The sequence below is a fragment of the Periplaneta americana genome, chromosome 4, assembly GCF_040183065.1.
Source record: "Periplaneta americana isolate PAMFEO1 chromosome 4, P.americana_PAMFEO1_priV1, whole genome shotgun sequence".
NCBI lineage: Eukaryota > Metazoa > Arthropoda > Insecta > Blattodea > Blattidae > Periplaneta > Periplaneta americana.
The window spans coordinates 99,488,352-99,516,337 of NC_091120.1; the positions used below are offsets into that span (position 1 = coordinate 99,488,352).

Genomic DNA, 27,986 nt, shown 5'->3' on the forward strand with positions numbered 1-27,986 from the left:
GTATAAAGGCTGCAAGACTTTCGCCAATCTGCCACTCATGTAAAAGTAATAAGCTGAACAAACTTTTCTCCTAGAATTGTCTTTTATTTTCTCCCGATAAAAAAATGTTTGGAATAAGTCTGGTTTCATGATTTGAATAATACATAGATACCATAGAAGACACTAGTTATCTTATTACATCAGAAGCTTAAATAGCTAAAATCATTGTTAAATCATAAATTGAATTTCACTGAATTCAGCAGTTTCGATTATCAATTGATTCATATAATGAGGAAGTAAAAAAGCTTGTTTAAGTTGTAAGGCGCACTTGATGTCCTTGACATCGTCGTCATTAGCTACGTAGCTGTGATCTGATATAAGAAATGTTATCGTTATTGTTTGCAATGATGGGTGTAACATCAGTAAGGCTTTCAGCATCAAAATCAGTCTTTTATTTTCTCCCAAGATGAATGCTTGGATTAAGTCTGGCTTACTGGTAATGATTTGAGTAATTTATATAGATATTACAATTAGAGAAGACACTAGTTATCTTATCACATCAGAAATTTTAAACAACTAGTAAAATCATTGTTAAGTCGTAAATTGAATGTTACTTAATTTAGCATTTCGATTATCAATTGTTCATACAGAAAGAGAAAAAGGAATTGGTTGGGTCACTGGCTACTGAAGGATGCACTGGAAGGAATGGGAGAAGAGTTTGGGGTAGAAGAATATATCAGATGATAGACGACATTAAGATATGTGGATCATATGAGGAAACAAAGAGGAAGGCAGAAAATAGGAAAGATTGGAGAAAGCTGGGTTTGCAATGAAAGACCTACCCTTGGGCAGAACACTAAATGAAATTAATTTTTATATTTTCCTGAAGATTACATGAAGTTCTAAAAAATGCAGGACCGAAAATGGAAAAAAAGAATTTTGTGGAATTTGGAAGTCTTGAAAAGAAAATCACGAAGGATCCTTACCATAGCATTAAAGCAGTTTGTTTTCTGGAAAAATAGAAATTGGTTTGTTGGGATCATGACAAACCATAGATAGACATTCTTAACTCAGGAGTGATCGCTAGGAAAAATTGCACAGTTGATCACGCGTGAAGAATTCCATCACACTGTTTTTTCTCGAGTTTTTTTTTTTTTTTTTTTTTTTTTTTTTTTTTTTTTTTTTTTTTTAAAGGAATGTTCAAATCAGTAATGGTAATTATTGATATTTGCATTGACTGTTGTATTTATGTACAGTGAAGCAAATACAAGCAGGCTAGAATAAAAAGAATGTGGAAGTATAACAAATAATAACAAACTGAGTTACAAGACTGACAACAGTAATTGTAATCAATACTAGTAATAAAGTAGGGCTATACAAACACGATAGCATAAACAAAGAACAAAATGCAATAATTTTCACATAAGCCTTGAAGGTAACGCAAATTAACATAAACAAAACAAAATTCAATAATTTCCAAACAAGCCTATAATGAACTTTCACTCATTTCATAAGCATTCAAGAAACATAAAATAAGAAAATGTAGAAATATAAAAAATAGTGCAGTTTCAATACTGACAATAAATTGTAATCAATAGCAGTAAAGTAAGTCTACACAAACAAGAATTTAATGACGATGTAATTGTTAGTCCATAAAAATGGAAGGATTGAGCTCATCTCCAAGGAATAAGATAGAAAATTACTACTTAATTCATTTAACCATGTAAAGTAATTATTTCATACAATTAATTTTTTCGTTTCAAGTAAGAATAGGCACCACATCTCACCACTAGTGTTTACCAGTTAGATATTGTGTATTCTCTGTAACATGTATAGTCATGTCTCAAATAAAATTATATTCAGTTAATATAAGAAATCATTTTATCTCCCACTAAATATACTCAAAGACTAAGTGACAGCAAATATTGTAGAACGTTTCACAACTTGTGACTCTTTAAACAAAATTATTCACTTTCTGAAAATGGACATTGCTGCCATTGTCCTTGTTCCTCCTTTCTTCCCTCTTCCTGATGATAATCATCTTACTCAATTCATCATTAGTTTTACAAAATTTGTTTTAAATTACCATATAGGTTTATGATAAATGATGACAATGTACTTCTCAGCATATTAAATTTGTAGATGTAATAATTCTTACAGCTATGATGTCTTATTTACGAGTTATGACGATGATGATTATTATTGTTGTTTATAAAGTGACACCGTAGAATTTTGCAGGACAAATATCTTTCTGATGTCGAATACATTTCCTATACCAGAGTAAGAAGCTGTCATTTTTGCATGCAGGTTTCTCAGCGATAAGGATTGTACTGCGTATCAGCAGTACCGTCAACTAGTAGAGAAATTCCGTATGGAAATGAAGAAAACAGATGCAAAAGAGGATCCTGTCAACAAGGAAATTAAAGACGAAGTGGGAGCATGTATCAAGAAAGAAGAAAATGAGTATGGACCAGTAAGATACCAGCAAGATAACTCTTTGAGCAGTGCATCAATGAATATAGAATCAACTGATGATGATGCTATGTTAGGTTTGCAAGTTAAGCAAGAAGAATCACGAATTAGTAGACAAGATCAAGATGATGACAACTCCCATCAAAGTGAAGGTTTGTATCTTATTTTCTAATTTCTTCTACAGTTTTCTGAGAAAACCCATTAGAGTCATGGTCAGCATTGTCATAGGAAGGAATTTAATTGAAAATTTCTGTAACTGCCCTTCTCTTGATACAGTGAGAGAGTAAATACCGTGTCCTGCTCTTTGTTTTATGCAGTATAAAGATACTTGTCTGAACAATGACAGTGATTAATCCTCAGACCAAACAGTAAAGATAGATTGTACAAAAATATAGTATGTTAGCTTTCATTTGTTTATTTTTCCACGTTATGTTATTTTCGATAAAATTCTGAAATATTGTTTTGTGTTCCTATATTTGGCAGATTCCATAATTTACAAAATAAATAACATAATACAGTAGAAGCCCTATATAAAGAGGGACGAAATGCTATGGATTCTGATATAATGCAGTAAAGAATGTGTCCTCCAAGAGAATAACACCATTATTAATTTATTAGTAAAGTTCTTAATTGTAAAGATTCAGTATATTAGTTTGCAAGGACGATTCTGTATTCTACAGTTTATCACAGACCCATTTCGAGTTGAGAGGGAGTCTCATGCCATTTATAGTTTCCTATTACTGTAATTCTGCATTACTCATGTTTTGATTCTGAATAGTTTTGTGAACTGCAGGGAATTCCTAGAGGTTTAAAACCGGTTAAGTAGGCTATAAAATAAACCGTTAACCCTACAGTCAATTTTCTCAGGAAACTGTCTTCACATAGTTCTGTTTTAAGGCCCCCGTATCTGATCACTAGTTACCCTACATTGGGTCTTTAGTTCAGTGTACGTGTGATGTCCCATTGTCCCAGATAAGAAAACATTTGAAGGGTACACGGGAATAATGAACAAGGTCCATCAAAAATCGAAATTGAGTTAATAGTGCCATCTGATAGTAGAAGGGGAGTACTTTCATGTGGCTGCATTGGTTTTATGTAAGAATGAAAATTGTCCTCAGTATTCTGCGTTGAAGTTTCTGTATACTTTGGAAGAATGAACAATGTCACATCCATCCCAAGAAAGAACGAACAATGTCCATTTTAAACACAGAAACTAATGCAGACAGCCGTTACAAACTTGATCTTAGAGCCATAGCACATTGCTGGTTAGTTTATTTTTACATATGCCAATACGATCTGTATTATATAATAATAATATTATTAAATGATTGTGTGATGTTTAGCTGTTATTCCACGTGACAATAAATTATATTAATTTTCATTAGAACTACTTGTGAGCATAATACAAACAGCTGTACTATTCCAGTGTTCAGATGTCAGTGGTAGGGTATTGATTATTTCCTTTATTATAGCTACTTTTATGGTACATATTGTAGTGTTTGTGGGTAGTGCAATTTATTTTTATAATGTCTGACGTTAGTGAAAATGAATTATCCGGACCCATTTCACGTTCTGTAAATTCAAGGAAAAGAAAAGTTACAGGACGTGTTAGAGATGCATAAAATAATTCGTGCTGAGTCATATTATGGGAGAAGACTGTAAATGTTCTCGTTTTCCATGTTTTCAGAAAATAAGCCAAAGTGAAAGAAGCGATCTTATTAAATATTTCAATGAATTAGCATCATATGACACTCAAAATGCTCACCTTTCAGGACTAATTTCGGTACTTCCTGTGCAAAGAAGAAGATCCAGAAAAACACAAGCCGAAGCTGATTTTCATAATTTTTCTTACAGATATAAAATGCGAATAAACAAAGATGGGCAAAATACTGATGTTCCCGTTTGCTATAAAGCATTTATTGCTCTACATGGAATAACAGACAGACGTTTAGTCACTTTGAAAACGTCATTGGCTACTACTGGAAAAGCCCATACAGAAACAAGAGTTAAACATGGAAACAGGCCTCACCAAATGAAAGGAGAGATTTTATCTAAAATTTGTCAGCACATTCAATCACTTAGAGGTCAGAAAGTCCACTAATCTTGTCACGATAGCCGAAGGTTGTATCTTCCAGAGAACTTGAATATTTCTAAGCTGCTTAAGTTACACTTAGAAAAATTTCCTGCGAACTCAATGTCTTACGAGCAATACAGAGTAATTTTTGTCACTAAATACAACATTAGCTGACATTTCACACATTAAATCAGAAATTTCCAATGAAAAAGATGCAAGTAAATTAGATAATTTTGAGAAGGAGAAACAAAATTTGATTTGAAAGAATGAATTGCACAAGAGAAAAGGACAGAAATTTTATGAAGTAAAACGGGCTGCATGTCTAAAATCCAGGAAGTAAGAGTATAAAGAAGCTATCTGCATGGATTTCCAAAAGAATTACCAGTTCCAAACTTTTGAACTATTGAGGGCTATTATTGTCGACAGCTGCCCTTTTATTCTTGTAACATACATACGCTGTCAACAGGAAGACATGTATGACCAAAATATGTAAAGTAAAGGCTCTGATGAAGTTTGCTCTAAGATATGGCACCACTGTATGAATATTGTACCAAGCTGCGTTAGTGAACTCCATATTTTCTACGATTCTTGTTCCGGACAAAATAGGAACTTTACGGTATTTAGATTTTGTCATTATGTAGTACATACTAAGAAGAGATTGATGCTCAGTGGATCAGATTTCCCACTCGTACCTGGAATGTGACAAAAACATGGGAATTGTCAATCAGAGAGCAAGGTGTGAAGTACCCGATGACTGGAGGCAAGAGATTGCGAATTCTAGGAAGAAACCAAACCATTCATCATTGTAAACTGTAAACAGCTAAAGGCAATGTACAAGGAATTACAAATTTTGAAAAATGTTTGTTCTCCAACTGCTATAGAATATTTCAGTCTTCCTCCCATCAATGACGAGTCACAAGAAGTCAATAACAGTGAATGAGACGATTTTATAGTTCAATCTATTCATTCACAATGGAAAATTCAGTGCAATCAGATTAGTTTGTAGATTTGTTTTCCAATAATTGTTTGGAACAATGAACACTCAAAGATAAAAATATTTATAATGGATCAACAATATTTATAACCTTTAAAAAGAATACCCTACACGAAAGTAAACATGCGCTACATTGTTTGAAAATATTATGCCTGATTCCATTCCCAACAAATATTCAATTAAATTGTGACATTGTTCGTTCTTCCCGTTTATAAAATGTAGCAAAGTAGACTTTTTGCAGTTTTGCATTGTTGTAATTCATAAAATCAAAACAATATTTTGTCACATATTTGCTTTATAATGGTACATTCTTGTGTGATAAAAATAACAATAAGTTAACAATAAACTATACGTTTCAAGTCCTCAAACTTTAAATTTCATTTATCTCAAAATTATTCTAAATGGACCTTGTTCGTTATTCCCGTGTACCCTTCATTTTTCAGTGAGTCACAAACTCAGTAATTGATTATGTGAAGAACAGAGTGTGAAAGGCAAATTTGCATGTGCAGATTCCATCCCAGTAGGAACAATTAGAGGGTGGACGAAAGAACTCAGTTTTGTCACTATACAGGTCAACCTTCGATATACCACAGTTAAGCTATAGCACAGGGGTGAAGCCAGTCTCCCTACAGCTATGTTATATCGGGCTTCTACTGTACTATTCTGCCCATCAGAACCAGAGAACTTGTTTATATTGCATGTTTCTGCCTTATTCACGTTCTGCATTGAACAAATTTTACTATATATTTATCTCTAGCCAATATAATTTGGAAACAAGATTAATTTTGTATCTCAATTACCTGTTCTGTCTTTCAAAGAATTTTAATGAAATTGCCCAACAAGAACAGCAAACTTCAATGTCACAGCAATAAGGAGAAAGTAACTAAATATGACAACTTTTTTAATGTATGTATGTGACACTTCTTTTGGTTCAAGTTTTATGCAAGAATTTATGTTTTAAAAACATTTTCCTTAAATTGAATTTAATTTTGTCCATTACTTACAAATGGCTTTTAAGGAACCCGCAGGTTCATTGCCGCCCTCACATAAGCCCGCCATCGGTCCCTATCCTGTGGAAGATTAATCCAGTCTCTATCATCATATCCCACCTCAGTCCATTATTTTGCCTAATTGTTTCGAAGAGGGCATGCTAAGGTAATATGCATTCATTCAGCTTCCAGTAAGAGGTCTGGTGATGAAAGTGATGAAAGACAAGGAAGTGCATCACGTAGACGGAAACGACGTAGTCGCTGGGCCCCTGAAACTGATAAAGTGAATGTTTTATCTGGGACACCTGTGACAGGAACTGGTGGGAATAGTAATCCTGTTGCCATTGCTTTGGGAACTAGTCCAACAGGTATGTGTAAGAAAATAGTGTATATAGGATAGGTGGGAACTTCCTATTTTCCTTCATACTGATTATTATTATTTTTTTTTTGTGTGTGTGTGTGTGTGTGCGTGCAAGCGCATTGCACACCACTTCTTTGGACTACGTTATGCACAGTGTGTATCTGTGAAGAGTTATGTCGTATGCTAGGGTGAGTGTATGTTAAGTTTTCGTGTAAGTGATTACGTGAAATTGTTTTTAAGTAACTTTTTTTCCGTGTACTGGGTGTTTCAGAATTTAACCAAAGAAATTTAAGTTGTGATGAATATTTAAATACTTATATAGTCACAATCATGCCATGGTGTGAAAGAAAAACTTCACAACCTCGAGAGGGATTCGAACCTGCGATTTCTTTCATACCATGGCATGATTGTGACTATATAAGTATTTAAATATTCATTAATATGTCACATCAACAGACGTATATATGTCATCCAACATCGTAAGATGAAGTTTAAATTTAAGTTACCTGGTTGAGGTTTTTTCCCAGGTTTTCCTCAACCAATTGAAGCAGAATTGCTGAGTAACTTTCAGCATTGAACCTCGGATCCATTTTGCCATCATTAATTCAGATATCATCATCATCATCCATGCCATAGTCCATGTTAAGTTCACGGTGCAGCATACTGTACTTGTACAAGAGTGTGGCCGTTTGGCTACCCAATCATTCACAGAATAGGAGTAGTAAGCACAATTAGCCTTAGGCTGCAGTGCATTTCTTTGGGTCCTTCCTCTGTACAAGAGAAAAAAAAGGGGGGCTTGTGGAGGAATCATTGTTAAGTACTGTATTTTGAGGTAGGAAACTAGATATCTGCAGATTCAAACTTGCACGTAATGACATGAAATATTTTTAGGCCAGTACATGACTGATTGCACCTGCACGTGGTATAGTAATACAATATTGCTATGTCTTGTGGCACAGTTGGTAAACACTGTAGATGATTTCTGTCAGAGGATGAGGTCAAACATTCAAACTTCAGTAATACTGAAATAGATACAATAACGAAAATGAATGAGGGTGAAACAAAAATTAGTGCAGTGGCATTCTGTCTCATTATTTATTGGTAATTTTACAGATTATGTAGAAACTAAATGTAGAAAACACTGTTGATTAGTTCTTAAAAATTGGGGTTCATTCGATCCCTAATAAGATCCTAAACCATCCCATACTATTTAATACCTCTATTTCATTTTAATACGGGATTATGAGTATCAAATGTAATCAACTTTAACAACTTTTCATAAAAGACCCTGGATTCCTTATCGCAAATTGCTTGTCTACAACCCCTCTATAACCAGATAAATTTCTTTGACTGAATTCTGAAGCACCCAGTACACAACCATTAATGATAAATTGAGCTTTCTCTTAAAAGCAGTGTGTATTATGTGGAATTGTGCAGTAGGGCATACTGAAAAAAAAAATTCGAAATTCAAAGCTAAATGTATAGAAAGTGCTTTGTAGTCTCTACTATAAGAATTAGAAGAAAACAGATCTCTAGTTACATTTTTTTACCACGCTGCAAGTCTAAAGGTTAGCACATAAAGTAAATTTTGTATTTATTTTTTTTTATTTCCATAATACTTTGATGTATGATCAATTGGCTTAAGTCACTTTCTTTTTACAATTTTTTGTTTCTGATATCTTTTCATTTGGTATTACGAACTTGTGTCTGGGTGGAATAGAAGTCATAATAAAGTAAAACGTTCAATTTGCCTAAGTCTTATTTTCTAACATTTTGTCAGTATTAACGGTTTATTTCGACATAAGTCCTTAGTATCATCATTATAATATAATGTAATATAATGTACTGGAGAAATATTATGTTGATTTTTATGCCCCATACTTCAAATGGTGCCAATACTGTATTAATGAGGGAGCTTGTAAGATCTATATTTTTCACTGTTGTTACATTGTAGAATATCTAAGAATAGCATTAACGAGTTATTGAAAGTGTTGTAAGATGTTGTCTCGTAGAAAGAAAATTGTTCTTCCAGTACAAAAGCAAATCCACATTCACAAATGTTTTAATAGGAGCATTTTATGTAAATATATTTTTAATATAAAATGAACATATTGACTATTTCTATAGATTAGAATCAAATTAAAATTATGATTTTAGTGAGATCAATGATTCAGATATGCAACAAGAGCACATTTTTAAAAATGTTCTCTCGAACTATAGTGGACATTGTCTCTCTTTGAATCTGTTAAGCCACCCAACGAAAAATCCACACTCACCTTGCAGTTTCATTTTCTGGTGCAATTGCTTTCTCAGCCCAGAAATGCATTTCCAATAATGTGACGCATGTTAATATATATATATGCTGTCTTTGCTTTCTTAAACGAAATTATTAGAGACATAAAAAGAATCATTCAATTATGAAATACACGTATTTTCTGATGGTGCTGCTTCTCAATTCTTCTGCAAATGATATGTTGAAGAAATTAAATCTCTGCTTGAATTGAGAGACAGCCCCATCAGAAAATACATGTAGGTATTTTACACTTGGATGATTCTTTTTTCTGTCTCTAATAGTTTCGTTTAAGAAAGCATATATTTTATCGTGCGTCACATTGTTAGAAATGAAGGCATAATTGAGGACCGTTTTTGCAAAACTTGCTAACTGAAAAAACTAAATTTTACAGGAGAGACAAAACGCTATAGTAAGCAAGTTTTGCTGTATCTCTCACTTATAGCAGAAAGCAAGTTTTGAAAAAACTGTCACACTTTGACACACTACAATGAAGAGAAATAACCCAATTTTACTAAGACGCCTTGAACATCATGTAGAGGTCTGCTTTATGATAATGAATCCATCAAAATCTCAATTTTGCAAATTTTGCAGTTAGCAAGTTTTGCAAAAACGGTTCTCAATTACAAGGTTCATTGCCAAATCATCTCACTGCTGTGAAAACTGTAATTTTCTTTTTATTCCAATGGGCAGCCTGCATTTCATTTTGAAACAGCGGAATAGTTCTCCGAAAAGTCCACTTGTAGCAAGCCACATTTGTTACATGTTTGAACATACATACACTTTTCATTTGCTACATCACAAACCACTGATTCCATGTAAACTCGAAAAGTATTTATTGTAGGCAGACAAAGTTTCTGAGTAAGATATTTGGCATTACAGTGATACATATGCACCCAGACATTGTGTGGGGTTAAGCGTATAGGAAGAACGTATTTGGGACGAAAGGATGCAAATTTTGAAAGTTCTATTATATTTGTCCCTTTTTCTGCAACAAATACATTATAAGCTTCTTTAATGGTCATCACAAGATGTCTTTTCTGCATGTTTATCTTCCCAGTATCTGTGTAAATTATTAAACATTCTTTCCTTCCGGAAGCCTGTCTGCTGATATCTTCCCTGCAATAGAAATTAATTACATCATCTTCGACATCTTTGACAGGGTTTTCTATTGCAGTTACATTGCTGTCCATTATCCGTAATCCACAGGTTCTCACTAATACACCCACAACCGCACAACACCTTCTTGGACTTTGAGGTAGATTATGGAGAGCACGATGGACAGCTTTAGCCCTAGTATTAGGAATAGAATAGCTTGAAAAAGTTGGTTCTTCATTTGGACACGAGGTTGTGCTTACTGAATTACTGAGGTTATTCAATTTTTCCTGGTAGACACATTTCCATTCACATTCATATTTTCTTTGCTTTCTAATATCTCTCAGTGTCATAGTTTTCTTCTTCAGAGCCCGTGCGTGTTTCTTCCTTATTGCGTCCTTAATTTGAGCATCTTCATATTTCTCCGGCTGTTTCAGGCATTATCTATACCGCTTCATTTTCTCAGCTGGAGATATCTTTGTCATGTTGTTAAAGTACTATTAACCTGCAGTATACACTTTAACTATATGCCTGTAAGGATGATTATGATGATGATGATGATGATGATGATAATAATAATAATAATGATAATAGTAATAATAACAGTAACAATGAATTCATGGAATGGGCTTTATGATTATTGGGACATAATGGATGGGACCGTTATTCTTGTCCCATCTGTTGCAATGATTACAAATATTGTTTTGAATTTAATTAAGGTTTAGAAGGTTCATAGTATTCATTATTGAATATAGGAAGAGAATATTTTTTTTCCATTGGATAGTTGTAATAATGTGGCTTGAAACTAAATAAATTTAAACATTTGGTAACGGATGGGACATAAACTTGAGCAGATTTGGATGATCTCATAACAAAAGTTAAAACTATCGAATAAGCAATGTATTACACCTGCTTCATCCTCTTACCCGAAGGTGTGCTTTCAACCAAACCACTCACTGCTAAGTTTGCTCACAGACTGATGAGATAAGAGACACCAAAGTTCACTGCAGTTGCTTTGCTTGTTGGAATAGTATGCTTTAACTTCCCTCTCATATTCAGAACAAACTATAAACGAAAACAAGCTCTCTTCTATGCCTCGGATCTTATCCATTGATCATTATCAGACGTAAACATAGTAGACATTCATACAACAACTTCGTATGTAACATCTGATGTCATGTTTTTGGTGGGATGACCCTCAAACTTAAACTAATGAAGATAAGTTCGTGAAAAGTTGAAAACTTTAATGGTAGAATAGATCTCAACTTTACTTTTTTTGCATATTGGGTTTTTATCAGGAGTTGATATTTGAATTCCTAATCTTTGTGCCCTTTCACACTCTGCCAATTGTTCTTATGATTTTTTCACTTACCCTCAATGACTTTTCCTGCTTTTTTTATGGCTTTTTCTGAGGGAAGAATGAGACCTGCCCTTTTTGATCTCTATAGAATTCCATTTCATTGTAAATTATCATCCTGCTTTAAGAATTATGAACTTAGAATATAGTTTCTTCTTTGGAGGAGTCCATATTTTGTCACAATTCCACTGTCAGCTCCATACTATTTTCTGTGTGACAATTCCACACTTACATTGTAAATTATATTACTCTCTGCATCAAAATCCACAGTTAATTCCCGATTTACCACGAAAATCGTCTGTAGCTGCATTTAGATTGGCAACAGGCCATGATTGTTTGGCCAAACACCTGAATAGAATTGGATTATATCAGTCCCCTAACTTTCCATTGTGCAACTCAAACCAAGAAATGGATTCGGAACATCTCAAAATCTGTGCTTCAGTGGCTTGTCATGATAATATCTTTGAAAAATATTGGAGTGCAAGAGGTCAAATGACTTCATTGTCAAATTCCTGGCATTAGAAAACAACAACATATTACCAATTTGGGTATATTAAACTAAACGTGTTTCAATGCACAGACATTTTATGTTACAACTAAGTGAATCACTAATACAATGTAAGATGCCTGAACAAAATGTAAACATGCAACATTATTGTAGTCAAGACCCAGTGATCACTGATGCATCCAGAGATCATACATAGACTGTAGACTGTTCTTCTATGGCGACTGTACAGTGTATGATATAACAGTTAGTTCATGGAGACACCACCAGGGATGTCAACTAAAATGGATAGTACATATCAGGTATTAAACTATTTCGCTCCAGTGCAATATTTTCTGTTTTCTCTTGAGTTGCTACGATTGAGAAATGAATTTCACAATTCTTTTGCGTGCATTTATTCTGAAACTGTAATTTCTGAATACAAATTACTACCATACCTGTTGTAAATGAAATCATTCTGCAACGTTTCAGACGAAACACTGTAAAATTTCAATTGGTGTTGCTGAGCAGGCAATAAAATAATTTAATAAAATTAACATATGAAATTGTGTTGACTTTGTATTCAGGAGCATCATCAGGAGGCTCTCCACAGCTTTTGAGTAAAATTACACGTACAGACCCTGCACTTATTCAGTATGCTATACAAGCTTTTGGTACACGTAATTTGTCTGAGGAAGACTGGAAAAAGGCAGAAGATCATTATAAGGTAATTATTACTGCATTTTGTTACTATAGTACAACCACCCTTGCAGCTGATTTCAGAGCCTTGTTCACAATGACAGCACGATAGACTGGCAACTAAGACTTTCATGGTTCGAATCCTGCCTGTGAAGGAAACTTTTTTTTGCTCCTTATTCAAATTTATTCCCAATACTTTTCGATTGCAGCGATATTTTACTACTTAATTAACTTATTATTCTCAGAACATGAATTTTACCAGCTTATTTTCTAATGGCTTTCGAAATGGGCTACGTCAGCAGTCGAAACTACAACAATTTCAATAGATTACTTGCTATCTTGTGAATGCGCAGTGGCTCATTTTGGGGACTTTAATTATTCTGTCGGTTGGGTTTTTTTGCCACTACTATACATATAAACTTAGAACAGTAAAAAATATTTCAGCAGATGGATGCGAAGTGAAATTGTTTATGATAATACAAAGGAAGGTCAAAGTGTTTATTTAATTTTGACAGAATCAAACGAAGATTACGATTATGCATGCAGCAAGTTATATGAGTCATGGTAGGCACAATTCAGAAAGTAGACAGAGGTTATACTGTATGTCATTACTGTGCACTGCTTAAAAATCGCGTTCCCTTTTTAGGTGACAGATAATTCACATAATGGTTAATTGAGATGATGGATAATCGAGATTCTACCATAATTATATTTTTAGTGAGTTTGTTTCAGATCATAGTTTCATTAATTTTCAATCATTGTAGTGATAATAGTTGTTTCAAATGTATGCAGTTCAACAGAATTGGAACTGTATATTTCTCATGACAGACCACCAGTTACTTTAGATTGCTGTAATTAGAATTGCGAAGCCGTGTATGACATATTTCTTTTTGTCTGTTTGCATACTGGTAGCTCATATCACAGTTTAGTTCATTTGTAAGTGGTGGGTGGTGTTGTGTAAGATTGGTCTCTGTCTCTCTCGATCTTTCTTCCTCCTATCCTTTCTAGTCATTCATTTCCCCCCCCCCCCCCCCCAATAAAATTTTAAGAATGTCAGATTAAAAAGTCAACATTGTAGAATTTGAAAAATATTACTCTTTAATTGTACCATCCTCCCATAGGAAACCATACATTAGATTTTTTCATCCTAAACATCTCTGGCTCCATTCTGGATTTAAACTGACAATATTTTGTTTGACTGTTGAGCATGGAAACGGTTACACCACAAAGATTGGCATGAAGTAAAATGTTCGAAGTGGGTGTTATATCATGTACTGGAACTTCCTACCTTCAATTCCAGACAGCACTGCTGACTAATAACCTGATATCACACTTCTGTATCTAACAGTATAAATCGTATAAAACTCTTATTGCCAGTGCCATAAGAGACTCACAGTCCCACAAATATCTTTGTGGCTATCATATAATTGGCTCACAAAGAAATGAATGTAAAATATTGCCACCTTGGAGTCTTTTCGGAGTTATTTCTAGTCTGACTTTGCAGTGCATTTGTACATTTACGAGATGCACAAATTGAAAATGAACATCAATTATTAAGTCGAGTTCCCCCCCCCTCCTTTTTTACGTTAAAAACTTAAAAATATGAAAAATTATGGTATAAAAAACAGAGCTTTCATGCTTAAAATTATAACATATTTCATTATTTCTCTGTGTTATTAATGTTTGTATGCAGAAACTGGATATAATTCTTTCAACAATGTGCCTTTTTATCCGCTGTTGTCAAATGTACTATATTTTAGTGTATGTAAATATTACATTGCATCAAATCAAGTGATTAAAAAAGTGCATCTTGCATACAGATCCATCTCTTATATCAAGATATGATTCGTAAGCGGCAAGAACTGGAACGTCTACAACGAGCTGGTAAATTTAAATATGAATATGACAGTGATGAAGAAACTGATGGGGGTACCTGGGAACATCGTTTACGATTACAAGAAATGGAGGCTACACAACGCTGGGCTGAAGAATTGACCAAGAAAGCAGAAGGAAAACATCATATAGGAGACTTTCTGCCACCTGATGAACTAGAAAGATTTCTTGAAAAGGTGAGAGAAACTTTGTTTATGTTTAATACAAGAAATGTTTACTTTCATTTGACGATAATCTATACTAATTGAACTGGAAACATAGATCATTAAATTCGAATCAGTGTTGAATCTAAATGTCAGTAATAAAACATTTCTTGTTATGAAATGTCAGGTTGAATTTTCTATAATTTAATGTAGGGCTACTGTAATATTTTTCATATGGGAAGCAGTTTGCATAACATTCAGTACAAAACAATAATAATTAGATTGACGTTGCTACTGAATGTAATGGAAATAGTACCACTGTAGGTGATCTCCCAATCAGAACAGACTACTGCAGAATGATACTTCCTATCTTTATTTACGTTCCTTTTTTCTTATAATGGATGGAGGTTAGTGTGTTACGGTTTTTCAATGGCACTGTCATTACTAGGGTTCATATTAATTTTGTTGGTATGGGCAATCTCTTTCTTTGCTAAGAAATAACATCACACACAATGAATGTTTATTTTCTGATTGTTGTTTCATGCTTTCATTGTCTGGGTTCATATTGTATTGCCAGTTCATCGCTAGTAGACGAATTTTTGCATTATAAGCTTTAGTGAAAAGTTACATTCTTACTCAGTGTGACAACGCTGTACAAGCTACCTCTCTAGCCCGACTCACCTGTTGCCTCTAGAATTACATCCTGTTTCGTTGCTTTAAAACATGGAAACTAGTATAGTGGGTAACGTACCGAAGCTTGTAGTTCCTCTAGACACTATGAAGGCATTTGATTAATGAAGCGATAGTGGAATGCCAGTAGAGGAAACAGGAGTACCCTGTGCAAACCTACCACCGAACACCGTCTTTGTCCACCACAAATTCCAGTTGGACCCACCAGGATTCAAACTTGAATTACAATCATGAAAAGTCGACACTTCAATTGAGAAGTTGGTCAGTCGGTTGATTGGTTTCCAATGTGCTGTATTTTGCATTTAAGCTATTAACAGTTTAGCTCTGCAATATTTGGTGGCAGTGCAAGTCTTGGTCACTACTGCAGGGCAGACTTCCAGGTGTGATGCATCCATCTCTACTTCGCTGTTACATGAGCTGCAGTTAGCTAAGGATAAGATGCCAATTTTGTGGAGGTGTTTCGCAAGACAGTCATGACCTGTAAGTCTGAAGGCGGGATCTGATGATTTTCTTGAGGCTTGCAGTATGGAATTGCGATCTTTATATAATTTTTGCCATTTCTTGTTCTCGGATGCTTGTTTCAGCTGGTTTTCATTTGCGTGCCTGATTGTTGTGTATATTATTCTTTTGAGCAATTATTATCATAAACAAAATTCTCAATGGTCTTTGTATCCACTTACAGTTCCTACTTTCAGGTGCAGATATCCCTCCTGCCTAACCTTGGTATACTCTATTTTATTTCAAGGAGTGCAGTTCGGTGCCTCCTTTGAACACCCACTTACAGATTTATGACTTCCTACATAATCACCTCTGACAATTCCATCCTGTCCCCTCGTCCCAACATTGTATAGTTGCCATAATCCTGGTGACCTTCGAAATGAGACTGACAGGATTCTTTGAATTCGGAAAAGATGCGACAATTCTGCCTCCACGTGGATTTGATGGGAACCTGTCAATTCCTCTGAACGAGGGTTGTGATTGGTTACTGACAAGAGAAGACAAGATTTCCGTCACAGTAAGGAAGACATTTGTTTATGACAACCAGTTAGTAGTGGGCAGTAGAAGGTCTGTTGGCAAAGTCCTTTCTATGAAACTGCACTCCATGAAATAAAATAAGGTATATCCAAGAATAGGAATGATTATGAAATTTCTCTAATAGTCACCATTCTCATCCAACTTTTTGTCATCTGCTAGCCAAGAAGAATTACAAAAAGATCTTAGTTTGCCATATCCGAAAGCATTGGAAACCAACAAACTGTCAACCTATTTACAGTATGAATGTTGGCGTTAAATTTGATGAAATTCCTAGTTCGGAGGTTTAGTATAGTATCGTTCGTAATATTTTGATTTCTGTGTAAGTGAAATTACAAAGTACAGAGTTTTAGAAGAAACACGTAAAGATTGGTATTAAAAAATCTAATGTAGCCAGTTTATCATTGAATACAATATTCGAAGCTTTAAGATGAACAATACTAACCTTATTACGTATTGTTTAGCATTTAAATTTGTATATTTTTCCAGTACAATGCTCTGAAGGAAGGTCGTGAGCCAGATCTTTCAGACTACAAAGAATTCAAGCTGAAAGAAGATAACATTGGTTTTCAAATGCTTCAAAAATTAGGATGGTCTGAAGGTCAAGGTCTTGGATCTGAGGGGCATGGCATTGTTGATCCTGTTAACAAGTAAGTATCTCATTTTTATTATTGTTATTGATTATGTGCATTTGAAATGATATGAAATGTTTAATTCACCATAAAGAGCATTTGTTAATCTGCATTTGCAGATGCTAAATAAATATAATCATCAGTTGAGACTTTATACCATAATTTTGATTGTCAAACTTCAGTAACATTTGAATTGCATTCAAAAGTATTGATTACATTCTACATTTTGAAGCTTTTGTCTGATGATTTCGATCTGAAAGGTGTTTCTAATCAATTTTTTCATGCTGAATTCGAAACTGACTTCCAAACGGCCCTATCACATCAAAATTATTCACAAATCATAAAACACCAAAATATTATTATTTTTAATATACATACATGTCATGTTGATGTTTGTTAATCACGCATTAATCAGACTGAGTGATAAAAGTAGGCCTAGAACCATTAAAATAGAACATCTTACCTTGTCCATGTGTGCAGCTCAGTCTGTCTGAAATTTTCATTTCCTCCACTTTCTAACAGGAGTTCCTGAAGCACTGTCTCTCTCAATTGATCAATCGATTGACTGATGAATATGTTGCATATGTTTTTACATACAATTTGTCTTAAAGATTGCATATAGTAACATTCATCTCAATATCTTTTATTCTCTTAAATCTATAATTCGAATTAAATAATATATTTGTTTCATTTAGTAAATTTCATCATATAATATTCAGTGTTTGTAGGTACATCCAACAACATACCATAAGAATCTAATTTCCTCTGCCTGTATTCTCTATTTCTTTTGTTAAAACCTGGTCTTCAGATTCATACATTATCAATGATACTGTCGTCACTTTATATGCTTTATCATTGTTTATTTGAGGTTTTTGATTGAAGTACCGTATGAAGTTCTGTAAATTTCGACATTTACAGTTAGATTAATATGGTCAGCTACGTTGAATTACTTGCGTCATTTTCTTCAATGCAGTAAAATCCCTTGTAACTGGCATCCAATTAACTGGCAATGCCAAAATAAAGGCACTTTTGACTGGGCCAAAAAAAAAAAAGTTTAAATATGCCGTGTTGCCACAGCCTGGACCATCAATGTTGCCACATTTGGAAGTTCGCACAAACTTTCATGTTCAGTGAATATTTGAATCTAAAATTAGGGCATTATTTGTATTGTGTGATAAATAATAAGTAAATAAAATCTACACAGTTTTTATATTTACAGTCAACTCTGGATATAGTGAACTCGGTTATAGTGAACCTAAATCGCGTCCCGACCCGCATACATTGGAAAGTACATTAATATTTCCATTTATAGTGAACCTTGTATCCTAACAAATTCTTATTTGAAGTCAGACTTTCCTGTATAAAATTGAAAGAATGTGTTGAGAACAACATTCTAAGTTTCTTACTTCTTCAGTCAAAGGACAAAGGTAGGAGTAGTGATTCCTAGACAATGAGCTGTACTGTAAATCCAGGCAATGTGTGATGACGACCTTGCCTCACTCCACCATCGAAGGGTTGTCATTCTGTTCTCAGGCACTATACTCTACTGTTATTTCTAATCCTCTACCGTCAAAGGGTTGCCTTTTGTTCTCAGGAACATTTCCATTATGACATAGCATTGAAACAACAGAAAATGAAATTGGCCTTCTTTTATTAAAAGGGGACGGACATTATGTCCAGAGCATAAATGAAAATAAGACTTTGATGGTTTTCAAACTCCATCAACCCTCTCTCAGTTTCCATTAAGTGACCCGAGAAATTCCAAGCTGAGTATGCAGTCACACCATAATAGCATTTGTCATTTCTACCTGATCGTCTGTTTCTAGTGTGCAACAGTGAATGTACTGTATAAAAAATGTCGAAGTGTAAAGTGTTTTCTTTGGAAGGTAAAGCGAATATTATAAGTGACATTGAATGTGGTCTTTCGCAAGCAGATGTGGGTCGACTACATAGGTTAAGTAAATCAACTGTGAATAAGAGTGTAATTCATTCCACAAAAATTAAATATTTTATTTTCTTGTTCACAATTTCATTCATTTCTGTTGTTTTAAGGTTATGGGAGAGACACTTCGGATATAGTGAACCTAGTGTACAGTGAATGAAATATGCAAGTCCGCGAAGGTTCACTATATCCAGAGTTGATTGTATTTAGTTATGATCAAGTGATTGAGAAATAAGCTTCACATGGCTGCAGTTTTAACAATTGGCATCATAAAATATGAATAGGTATTTCCCCCCCCCCTCCCAATTATCCGGCAAAATCTCGTACCTGAAACTAGCCTTGTCCCTTTGGTGCTGGTTAAGAGGGATTCTATTATGTATGGCGAGACAGTTCCAAAAGTAAGCTACAATTACTGCCTTTCAAATTTTGTTTGTATTTACCAAATTATAACCACTCTGTTGTCATACCAGTGTTGAACAACTGCTGTAGTTGAAGGGAAAATTTGAAAATAAGTGTCAGTGTATTTCACATATAAATTATGTTTTCCAGAGCATCATCAAGACCAGAGAATCAGGGACTTGGAGTAGAACGCCCAGAAGATGTGGCACATGGTGATGACGAATATGATGCCTATAGGAAACGCATGATGCTTGCATACAGATTCCGCCCAAATCCTCTAGTGAGTATGAGAATATCTTGCAGTACTTGTAAGCTAATACATCTCGTGGTATAATAATAACAGTCTTCCTGCTACAGTATTTAAAATGATTACAAGTTCAGCAAGGTGTACAATGTATTTCAGATTGTCTTACAATTTCTTCCTACATTTTACATCTTGCATTAAAGTGTGTGTTTCTAATGCTCAATATTTAACAGTGAAGTCATTCTCCTTATTGCTTCCCAATTTTTAGATGTAAGGTACATAAAATTTTCCAGAGATTCTTGCATTAAAGTAGAGAAAGGTTTTTCTATGTACACTGTGTGCAGATAACACTAGTCGACAAATTTCAACAATTTTAACATAGACAAAATCAGATCATTATTACTAAATCGACTCTCCTGAACACGAAAATGATGGTAAAAATACTGTAAGACGTGACATTTTTGTATTACAGAGGTGTAGTAGATGTACGTGTAAAACTGATATTAGCTTTAATGTAATTGTTTTGCTTAGCAATGTAAGTAAGAGAGTACTTACTTCTGGCTTTTAAGGAACCCGGAGGTTCATTGCCGCCCTCACATAAGCCCGCCATTAGTTCCTATCCTGAGCAAGATAATCCAGTCTCTACCATCATATCCCACCTCCCTCAAATCCATTTTAATATTATCCTCCCATCTATGTCTCGGCCTGCCCAAAGGTCTTTTTCCCTCCTGCCTTCCAACTAACACTCTATATGCATTTCTGTATTTGCCCATACGTGCTACATGTCCTGCCCATATCAGATGTCTGGATTTAATGTTCCTAATTACGTCAGGTGAAGAATACAATGCATGCAGTTCTGCGTTGTGTAACTTTCTTCATTCTCCTGTAACTTCATCCCTCTTAGCTTCAAATATTTTCCTAAGAACCTTATTCTCAAACATCCTTAATCTCTGTTCCTCTCAAAGTGAGAATCCAAGTTTCACAACCATACAGAACAACCAGTAATATAATTGTTTTATAAATTTTAAGTTTTAGCTTTTTGAGAGCAGATTGGATGACAAAAGCTTCTCAGCTGAATAATAACAGGCATTTCCCATATTTATTATGCATTTAATTTCCTCCCGAATGTCGTTTATATTTGTTACTGTTGCTCCAAGATATATGAATTTCTCCACCTCTTCGACAGATATATTTCCATTTTGTACAATATTCTGGTCACGAGAAATAATCATATGCTTTTTTTTTTTTGGGATTTACTTCCAAACCTATCGCTTTATTGCTTCAAATAAAATTTTCGTGTTTTCCCTAAGCGTTTGTGGATTTTCTCCTAACATATTCATGTCAAATAGTAATAATAATAATAATAATAATAATCATAATAATAATAGTCGTAATAAATCGTGGGGTTTCTGCAAAAACCCTATAACTCCATTTTTCTAATTTCTGAGAAAAACGAAGTTAAAGTTTTAGCAATCTAAAAAAAAAAAATAGGAATATGTAAGTGCAATTATTTATTTGAAAGAAATGTTTCTAACAACACTGTCTAAATGAAATGTGGCATTCATATAACATTTCTGAACATTCAACTACATTAATTATCAATTAATGAGAAAAATATGTAAAAAATATGGACTTAGTGGACAAACAATTGAAGGGCTCTGTGCAATAAGGTGTTAACCCACACTTAGTTACTTCTGAGTTATGAGCATTTTAAAGTTTAGAAAAAGGCATAATTCCAGATATTGAAATTTAAATGCTGAAACTGCTTTCAATGTGAAGCTGTGTCTCTTAAGTTACATTTATGTAATTTTGAAAATTTTACCGAATTTGGAAGACCAATATTACAGGCTTATTTGATAATCGGGGATGTCTGTGTTGGTTAGCACCTTATTGCACCAGATGGTTGGACACTGCTTTGAGAGGGATTACGAATGAATTACAAACATAATTTTAATCTGAACACTTATACAACCTAACTAAATTAGAATTATAATAAATAATATCTGAATTTATCCTCTACACTTGGACATTCTAATTTAACGTTGTATTATACTGTGTTTACAACAAGATTTGCTTATAATAATAATAATAATAATAATAATAATAATAATAATCCGAGGCACGACAGTCCATGAAGGACCATGATCGTCCAGCCGGCTGCTGACCTCACGTCCACATGCCGAAGCAGAGGTGAACGATCATCCAACCAGAATGCAGGTATCGTGTCGTTAGCACGGTGATCCTCCACAGCCGTTACAGCGGCTTTCGTAATCAGATTTCGCTACCTATCGCAGCTCCCCTTGTGCATCACGATGCTGAGTAGGCACTGGTCCCATACACTGGCCGAAATTTAAATGGCATTACAGCAATTCAATTTTACCATGCACTATATATTATCATCAAGTATATCCACATTTTGAGGTTAATGCTCTTCACCTGCAATACCGTGAGTAACGAGATTCCTGTAGAAAACATGATGTACTGGTGGGATCTATTCCAGAAGTAACATTACATCTGCTAATTTTCGACTCTTTATAGGAAGTTGTGTTGAATATGTAGGTTGTAAATCACAAGTTGAAATTGTTGAACTATGACAACCCCATTTCTTGAGAATGAACTGAATGTAATGACAGTTCATGCTAGTAAGTGTAACCAACCTCTAAAATGCCTGGTAAAGCTGAGTCAATCTTAAACAAAGAGGCATTTGAAAATTGGAGAGGTTTCTTTGAATCTGGAACTATTTTCTTCAGTATTGAATAAGTCAAAGGACGAAAATTTTAAAGTCCAACTGATGCATCTTTGTTACTCTAAATTTCTTTTTTGTATTAGCATTTAAGATTATACAGGATGTATCAAAAGGTCAGGTCAAGCCTTAAGGAGATGATTCAGGACCCTATTTGCAACAAAAATCCTAATATATTTTTTCAATATTCATCCCCGTTTCCGAGTTTCACGAATATCACATACCGTATCTATTCCCATTTGATTCCACATCTAATGGACCTGTCTGCTTGAGAGAAGGTAGGCTAATTGTCAGTAGTCTAGAGCAGATGCTCAAAATGTCCCCCTTTCACACAAATACACACTTCAAAACGCCTTCTGACCTCTCGCTGCACATTATCCAATCTGTGCTGGTGTATCTCCATTGCAGTCGTGTTAATCTTTGCAACGAGCTCTTCAGTGCTTGCTATCTCCGTTTGGTACATTTTCTCCTTCATGGAGCCCCAGAGAAAGAAGTCCACTGGTGTTAGGTCTGGGAACTGGGCTGGCCAGGCAATGGGACCACCCCTTTGAATCCATCTACCTCGAAAATGGTGATCTAATCATTGGCGTACTGGAAGTCTGAAATGTGGTGGAGTACCGTATAGTTGATACCATAGTTGCCTGGCCAGCCCGGTCCCCAGACTTAACACCATTGAACTTTTTTCTCTGGGGCTGCAAGAAGGAGAAAGTGTACCAAATGGAGATAGCAAGCAGGGAAGAGCTCATTGCAAAGATTAACACGGCTGCAATGGAGATATACCAGCACGTACTGGATAATGAGCAGCGAGAGGTCAGACGACGTGCTGAAAGAAGGGGGACAACTGACAATTAGCCTACCATCTCTCAAGCAGGCAGGTCCATTAGATGTGGAATCAAATGGGAATAGATACGGTACGTGATATTTATGTAACTCGGAAATGGGGATGAATATTGAAAAAGTGTATTAGGATTTTTTGTTGCAAATAAGATCCTGAATCACCTCCTTAAGGCTTGACCTGACCTTTTGATACACTCTGTATATGACCAGTCTTCTGTAGTATAAACGGTGGAATAATATCTCCGAGAATACAACTCTACTGTATGTGCCAAAATCACGATCGCTCTAGTTTGAATAACTTCTTTGTTGAATAGAGAAGTATATTGTCCTTTATTTTTCCTTCTCTTGTGTTTAAAACGTTCCCAGTCTTAATGGTGACGCTTTCTTTTCCTGTTTGGAGGGAATTTGATGTGACTGATCTCAGGTTCCCTTGATATGTTTAATTCACACTGAAACAGTGGAGTAAAATAAAAATATATATATATATATAATATATATATTCATATATATGTAACTTTTATAACGTTTAACTTTGATGCAAGAAGGTGTCATCCTTCAATACTATTTTAATAATGAGGAATTAAATTAATCCTTACCCCTTCCGATGTGCCTTCATTTCCAGTCAGATATAAAATAATCGGGGTTGTCGATGCTATCATCAGTTTAGTTACTCACGTCATCGTTTCAATTAACTTATTTTTTTAGAATCTGTTCATTTGGCTACTTTCTCCTTCCAACTTGGTATAGGTTGGCGCCTTATTGCTCAAAACAAATGACTCTTAACATTGATTAGAAAAAGAATATGCATTTACTGCTGCGAAATTTATACTCATACCAGAGCCATCTTTTGACAGAAAGTGCACAATATTATTCCACGTATGTTTGTGTATAAATCTCAATTTTCACAAAAGTGAGGGTTAGCACCTTATTGCACCGAGCCCTTCAATTGTAGGATTTCTTAAAGAAAAAACAATTATTAGTACTCCCTGCCTGAAACATTATTACCACTGTTTTAAGCTCCAGGTTCAGGTACCAGGTCCTTAATTGATGCTGAGGTGGGTACTTGTTCATACCAGCTGTGGATTTCTGCTGGTATAGATCCACTTCTGCAAAGTTTCAGCAAATATCTCTCTCTCTCTCTCTCTCTTCCCCCCCCCCCTTCTGTAGGCTACTTATTGGCAAATGTTTACTATACATTTTTTTCAGCTCAGTCCTTTTATTCAATCTCTTTTGATGACCTCTTTCACTTGTATTGATAAATTGATAAGTACTTGAATGGTCATACCAATAGAACTAAGTATCAGAGTGTGCCTTACAGTACTTGAAACATCTGACCATCAGTGAACTCACTTTATTCCCTACAGTGTCTGCTGCGTTGTTTTTCAGTGCTTATTTACTTAGTTCTTTCAGGTCAATATTGAACTTTTATATCTTTTACAACAAAGGGAGATTTTTTTTATATTCTTTCCGTGAATTTGCTCTAGCAACTCGAAAAATGTTTAACCAGTCCCACATTGTATAAACTGAAATGTGTTTCTTGGCTGTTTCAGTTGAACAATGCATGGACTCAACCTCCATGAAACTATGTCCACTTTCCAAAATCAGCCACTGATGTGGCTAAGTCGTTAAGGTGCTTGCCTGCCGGTCTGAAGTTGCACTTGGGCGAGAGTTCGATCCCCACTTGGGCTGATTACCTGGTTGGATTTTTTCCGAGGTTTTCCCCAACCGTAAGGTGAATGCCAGTAATCTATGGCGAATCCTCGGCCTCATCTTGCCAAATACCATCTCGCTATCACCAATCTCATCGACGCTAAATAACCTAGTAGTTGATACAGCGTCGTTAAATAACCAACTAAAAAAATCCAAACTCTTCTTTCTGTTCTATCACCACTAAGTTAGTAGCTTGAATTAGGTACAGTCTTAGAAAATGTTTTGTCGCACAGATACTTCATATAAGTCCCAGAAAGGAGGCAGTGCGCATGATCAGACGTACAACGAAACAAAACTAATTTTATTAGGCCTACCTCAACTAGCTGTTCTCTTGTGAACCAGGTCACTCGTTCTCTGATCATGCGCACTGCCTCCTTTCTGAGACTTATAAAGTATCTGTGCGACAAAACTTTTTTCTAAGACTGCACATTAAAAGTGCTACAATATGCTGAATTCGGTTTTGTCCTCCACAATTATCTCAGAATATGGAAACCTGTTTGACTTTATCTGGAATAATATTGGTCATGAAATGCATAAGGCACGTTCCAATTTCTGTTAAAAAGCAAAACTTAATAATGTTAAACATCAGTAGTGTGATGGACTTGCAGGATTCTCCCTGTATAAGAGGCTGTAGGAAACTATATAAAAGTTATGTGAAAATCCTCTAAATGATTTTAAAGACATTGTCAATAAAATGTCATTTTAGGACTTACTGAAAACTGACCAAGACTACAACTCCAAAACTGTACCTCACAGAAGTAAGTGGATTTTCCCAGACGATGGAGCATAACATTTTACATTCAGATAACAATAACTCCATTTTCAGCAAAATTGGAGTTACAGGGTTTTCGCAGAAACCCCATGAAATACAGTAATTAAAAATCTGCACATTTTGTTAAGCTTCAGTATTGTGAAAGATGTGGCTCTCGGCAAATTACTGTTTCACATTTTTGGCTCTCCTCTAATTTCTAGTGAGTAGGACTGCTTTAAGAACTCCAGTATGCAGTAACCCACATGGTTTGCTAATTTTCTCTTTATTTAACATATTTTCATGATTAAAAAAATGAAGGGTTGTGGTATGTTTTCACACTCATATTCGTTACTAGCACATGGGACTTGACTTAAAATGCCTATTTTCATCCATGTTACAAAACCCTTGTCAACCAGTGTAATCAATGTATATGTGAGAAATAGTCTCCCATAGAGTTCCTTTCTTTACTATTGGAGTATCCTATGCTGTACAAGAATTGACATGTTTTATGGTGCCGAAATTGCAGATGAAAAATTCTGCTATCAAATGCAAGAATTGTATGTGAAGTAGCACCTATCACACGTTATGTCATAGTATAAGTGGTAATATGACTGTCAGAAGAATATGTTAACCTATTAATCCAACATTACTTAATTACATAAAAATATATTTTTTTTATTACTCGCTGGGAATAATAGTGGTAAGGATATAAAAGCACCAATCAGGTTACTATGACCCATTTTAGTTGAAAATAACAAATAGAGAAACAAAGCAATCTTTAAATATAATAGAAGGAAGAATTTTTCGTTTGATGATACTGGTTTACATGTACTTTTTTAATTATTATTTGGATTCTCATCACTGGTCTTAATTGTTCATTCTGTTCATTTACAGAACAATCCAAGGCGTCCATACTACTGAAATGGAATAGAAATACAAACGAAATAACGAAGAATGTAAAATATTACATTATTTCAACAGTACAATTGGTATAGTGTCATTTTGAATTATGATTTTCGATGTAATGTTGTTTCCTTTCTTTTCTTCATTCTATTTTTCTCCTTAACGAAATATAAAATAATGAATGACTCCTGTAAGGAATTCTATTGTCAGAAATAAGATTTTTATTTTTTATATATAACATTTATATTATACTATCGAAATTACTGAAATTTTGATGTTAATTAAAACATTGTTCAGAATGAATGTTACAGTAGATTCTTCATTACAAGTTCAGTGTTTGTACTTAAAGCAGGATCCCGTTGCAAAGAATTGAGCACAGATGATTTTAATTTTCATTTCTTTTTTTGTTGTTAGCTAGCACTTTCACTATTGTCATAGAGATTTTCAATTTTATTGTGCTTGAATATGCGAACTCCAACCTATTGTATTGATTGAAATTATTAAGCTTACAATAATAAATATACACACATATCATAGTTTTCTTTTTTTCATCATAAAGTCAGTGTCGGAATTTTTTCCTTTTTTATTGTAATTATTATTGAATATTTTTTTACACTTCATTCCAGCAGAGTTTCGAGGTGAACATATTTTAAAGGAATAAAAACTTTGTGAATTGAAGTTTGATTTCGACTTTGTATTATTCACTGTGAAAATTATTTATGAATATTTCACTATGATTTTTAATTAAAATTGAAGCTTGATTGCACATTGTTTTGTGTACGTATATTTATATCCAAACTTCATTCCACATATCATAATAGCTTTCAAATTGATGTGTGGATGAAAGTATGACTCCTGCCTTAATCCTTCTGTACAACTATAACTATGTTTACTCAGCCTTACATGCTTTTTCCTCAATCCAACTACAACTTCAACTGACGTAATTTTCATTGCTGTTGCATAATCCACTTCAGTTCTATCAACCTGTGCATTATTTATGAAATGGCCCTCATATATTCTTCTACAAAATGGTCAAATGGAAAGGGAGTGCATGTTCCACCAGCTCCTGCAGTGTACAGTAGAGTCTCGTTAATCCGAACAAAATTATTTTAAGAAAAAAAAAAAAAAAACAAATTTATTGTAATAGTACAAAGTAGCGAAAAGAAAAAAATGTATAAATTCACTTAATTTCTTTTACTTTAAAAAATTATAAAAATAGCACATTCAAGGGTACTTACAACAATTAGTGTTTTCTGTACATAATTTACACATC

The 27,986-nt window shown here is 34.4% G+C and overlaps 1 protein-coding gene across 1 annotated transcript in view; it reads left to right on the forward strand.

Moving 5' to 3' along the window:
• The window catches only part of LOC138698088 (uncharacterized), a 44,807-nt gene extending 17,328 nt beyond the window's left edge, over positions 1-27,479 (forward strand). Inside the window, exons 6-12 of the mRNA XM_069823792.1 lie at positions 2,287-2,603; positions 6,694-6,876; positions 12,683-12,822; positions 14,615-14,863; positions 17,042-17,202; positions 19,676-19,805; positions 26,705-27,479. Coding sequence (XP_069679893.1) covers positions 2,287-2,603; positions 6,694-6,876; positions 12,683-12,822; positions 14,615-14,863; positions 17,042-17,202; positions 19,676-19,805; positions 26,705-26,731 — 1,207 coding nt within the window. The 3' untranslated portion in view covers positions 26,732-27,479. The remainder of the gene's footprint in view (positions 1-2,286; positions 2,604-6,693; positions 6,877-12,682; positions 12,823-14,614; positions 14,864-17,041; positions 17,203-19,675; positions 19,806-26,704) is intronic.
• Positions 27,480-27,986: the final 507 nt, after the last annotated feature.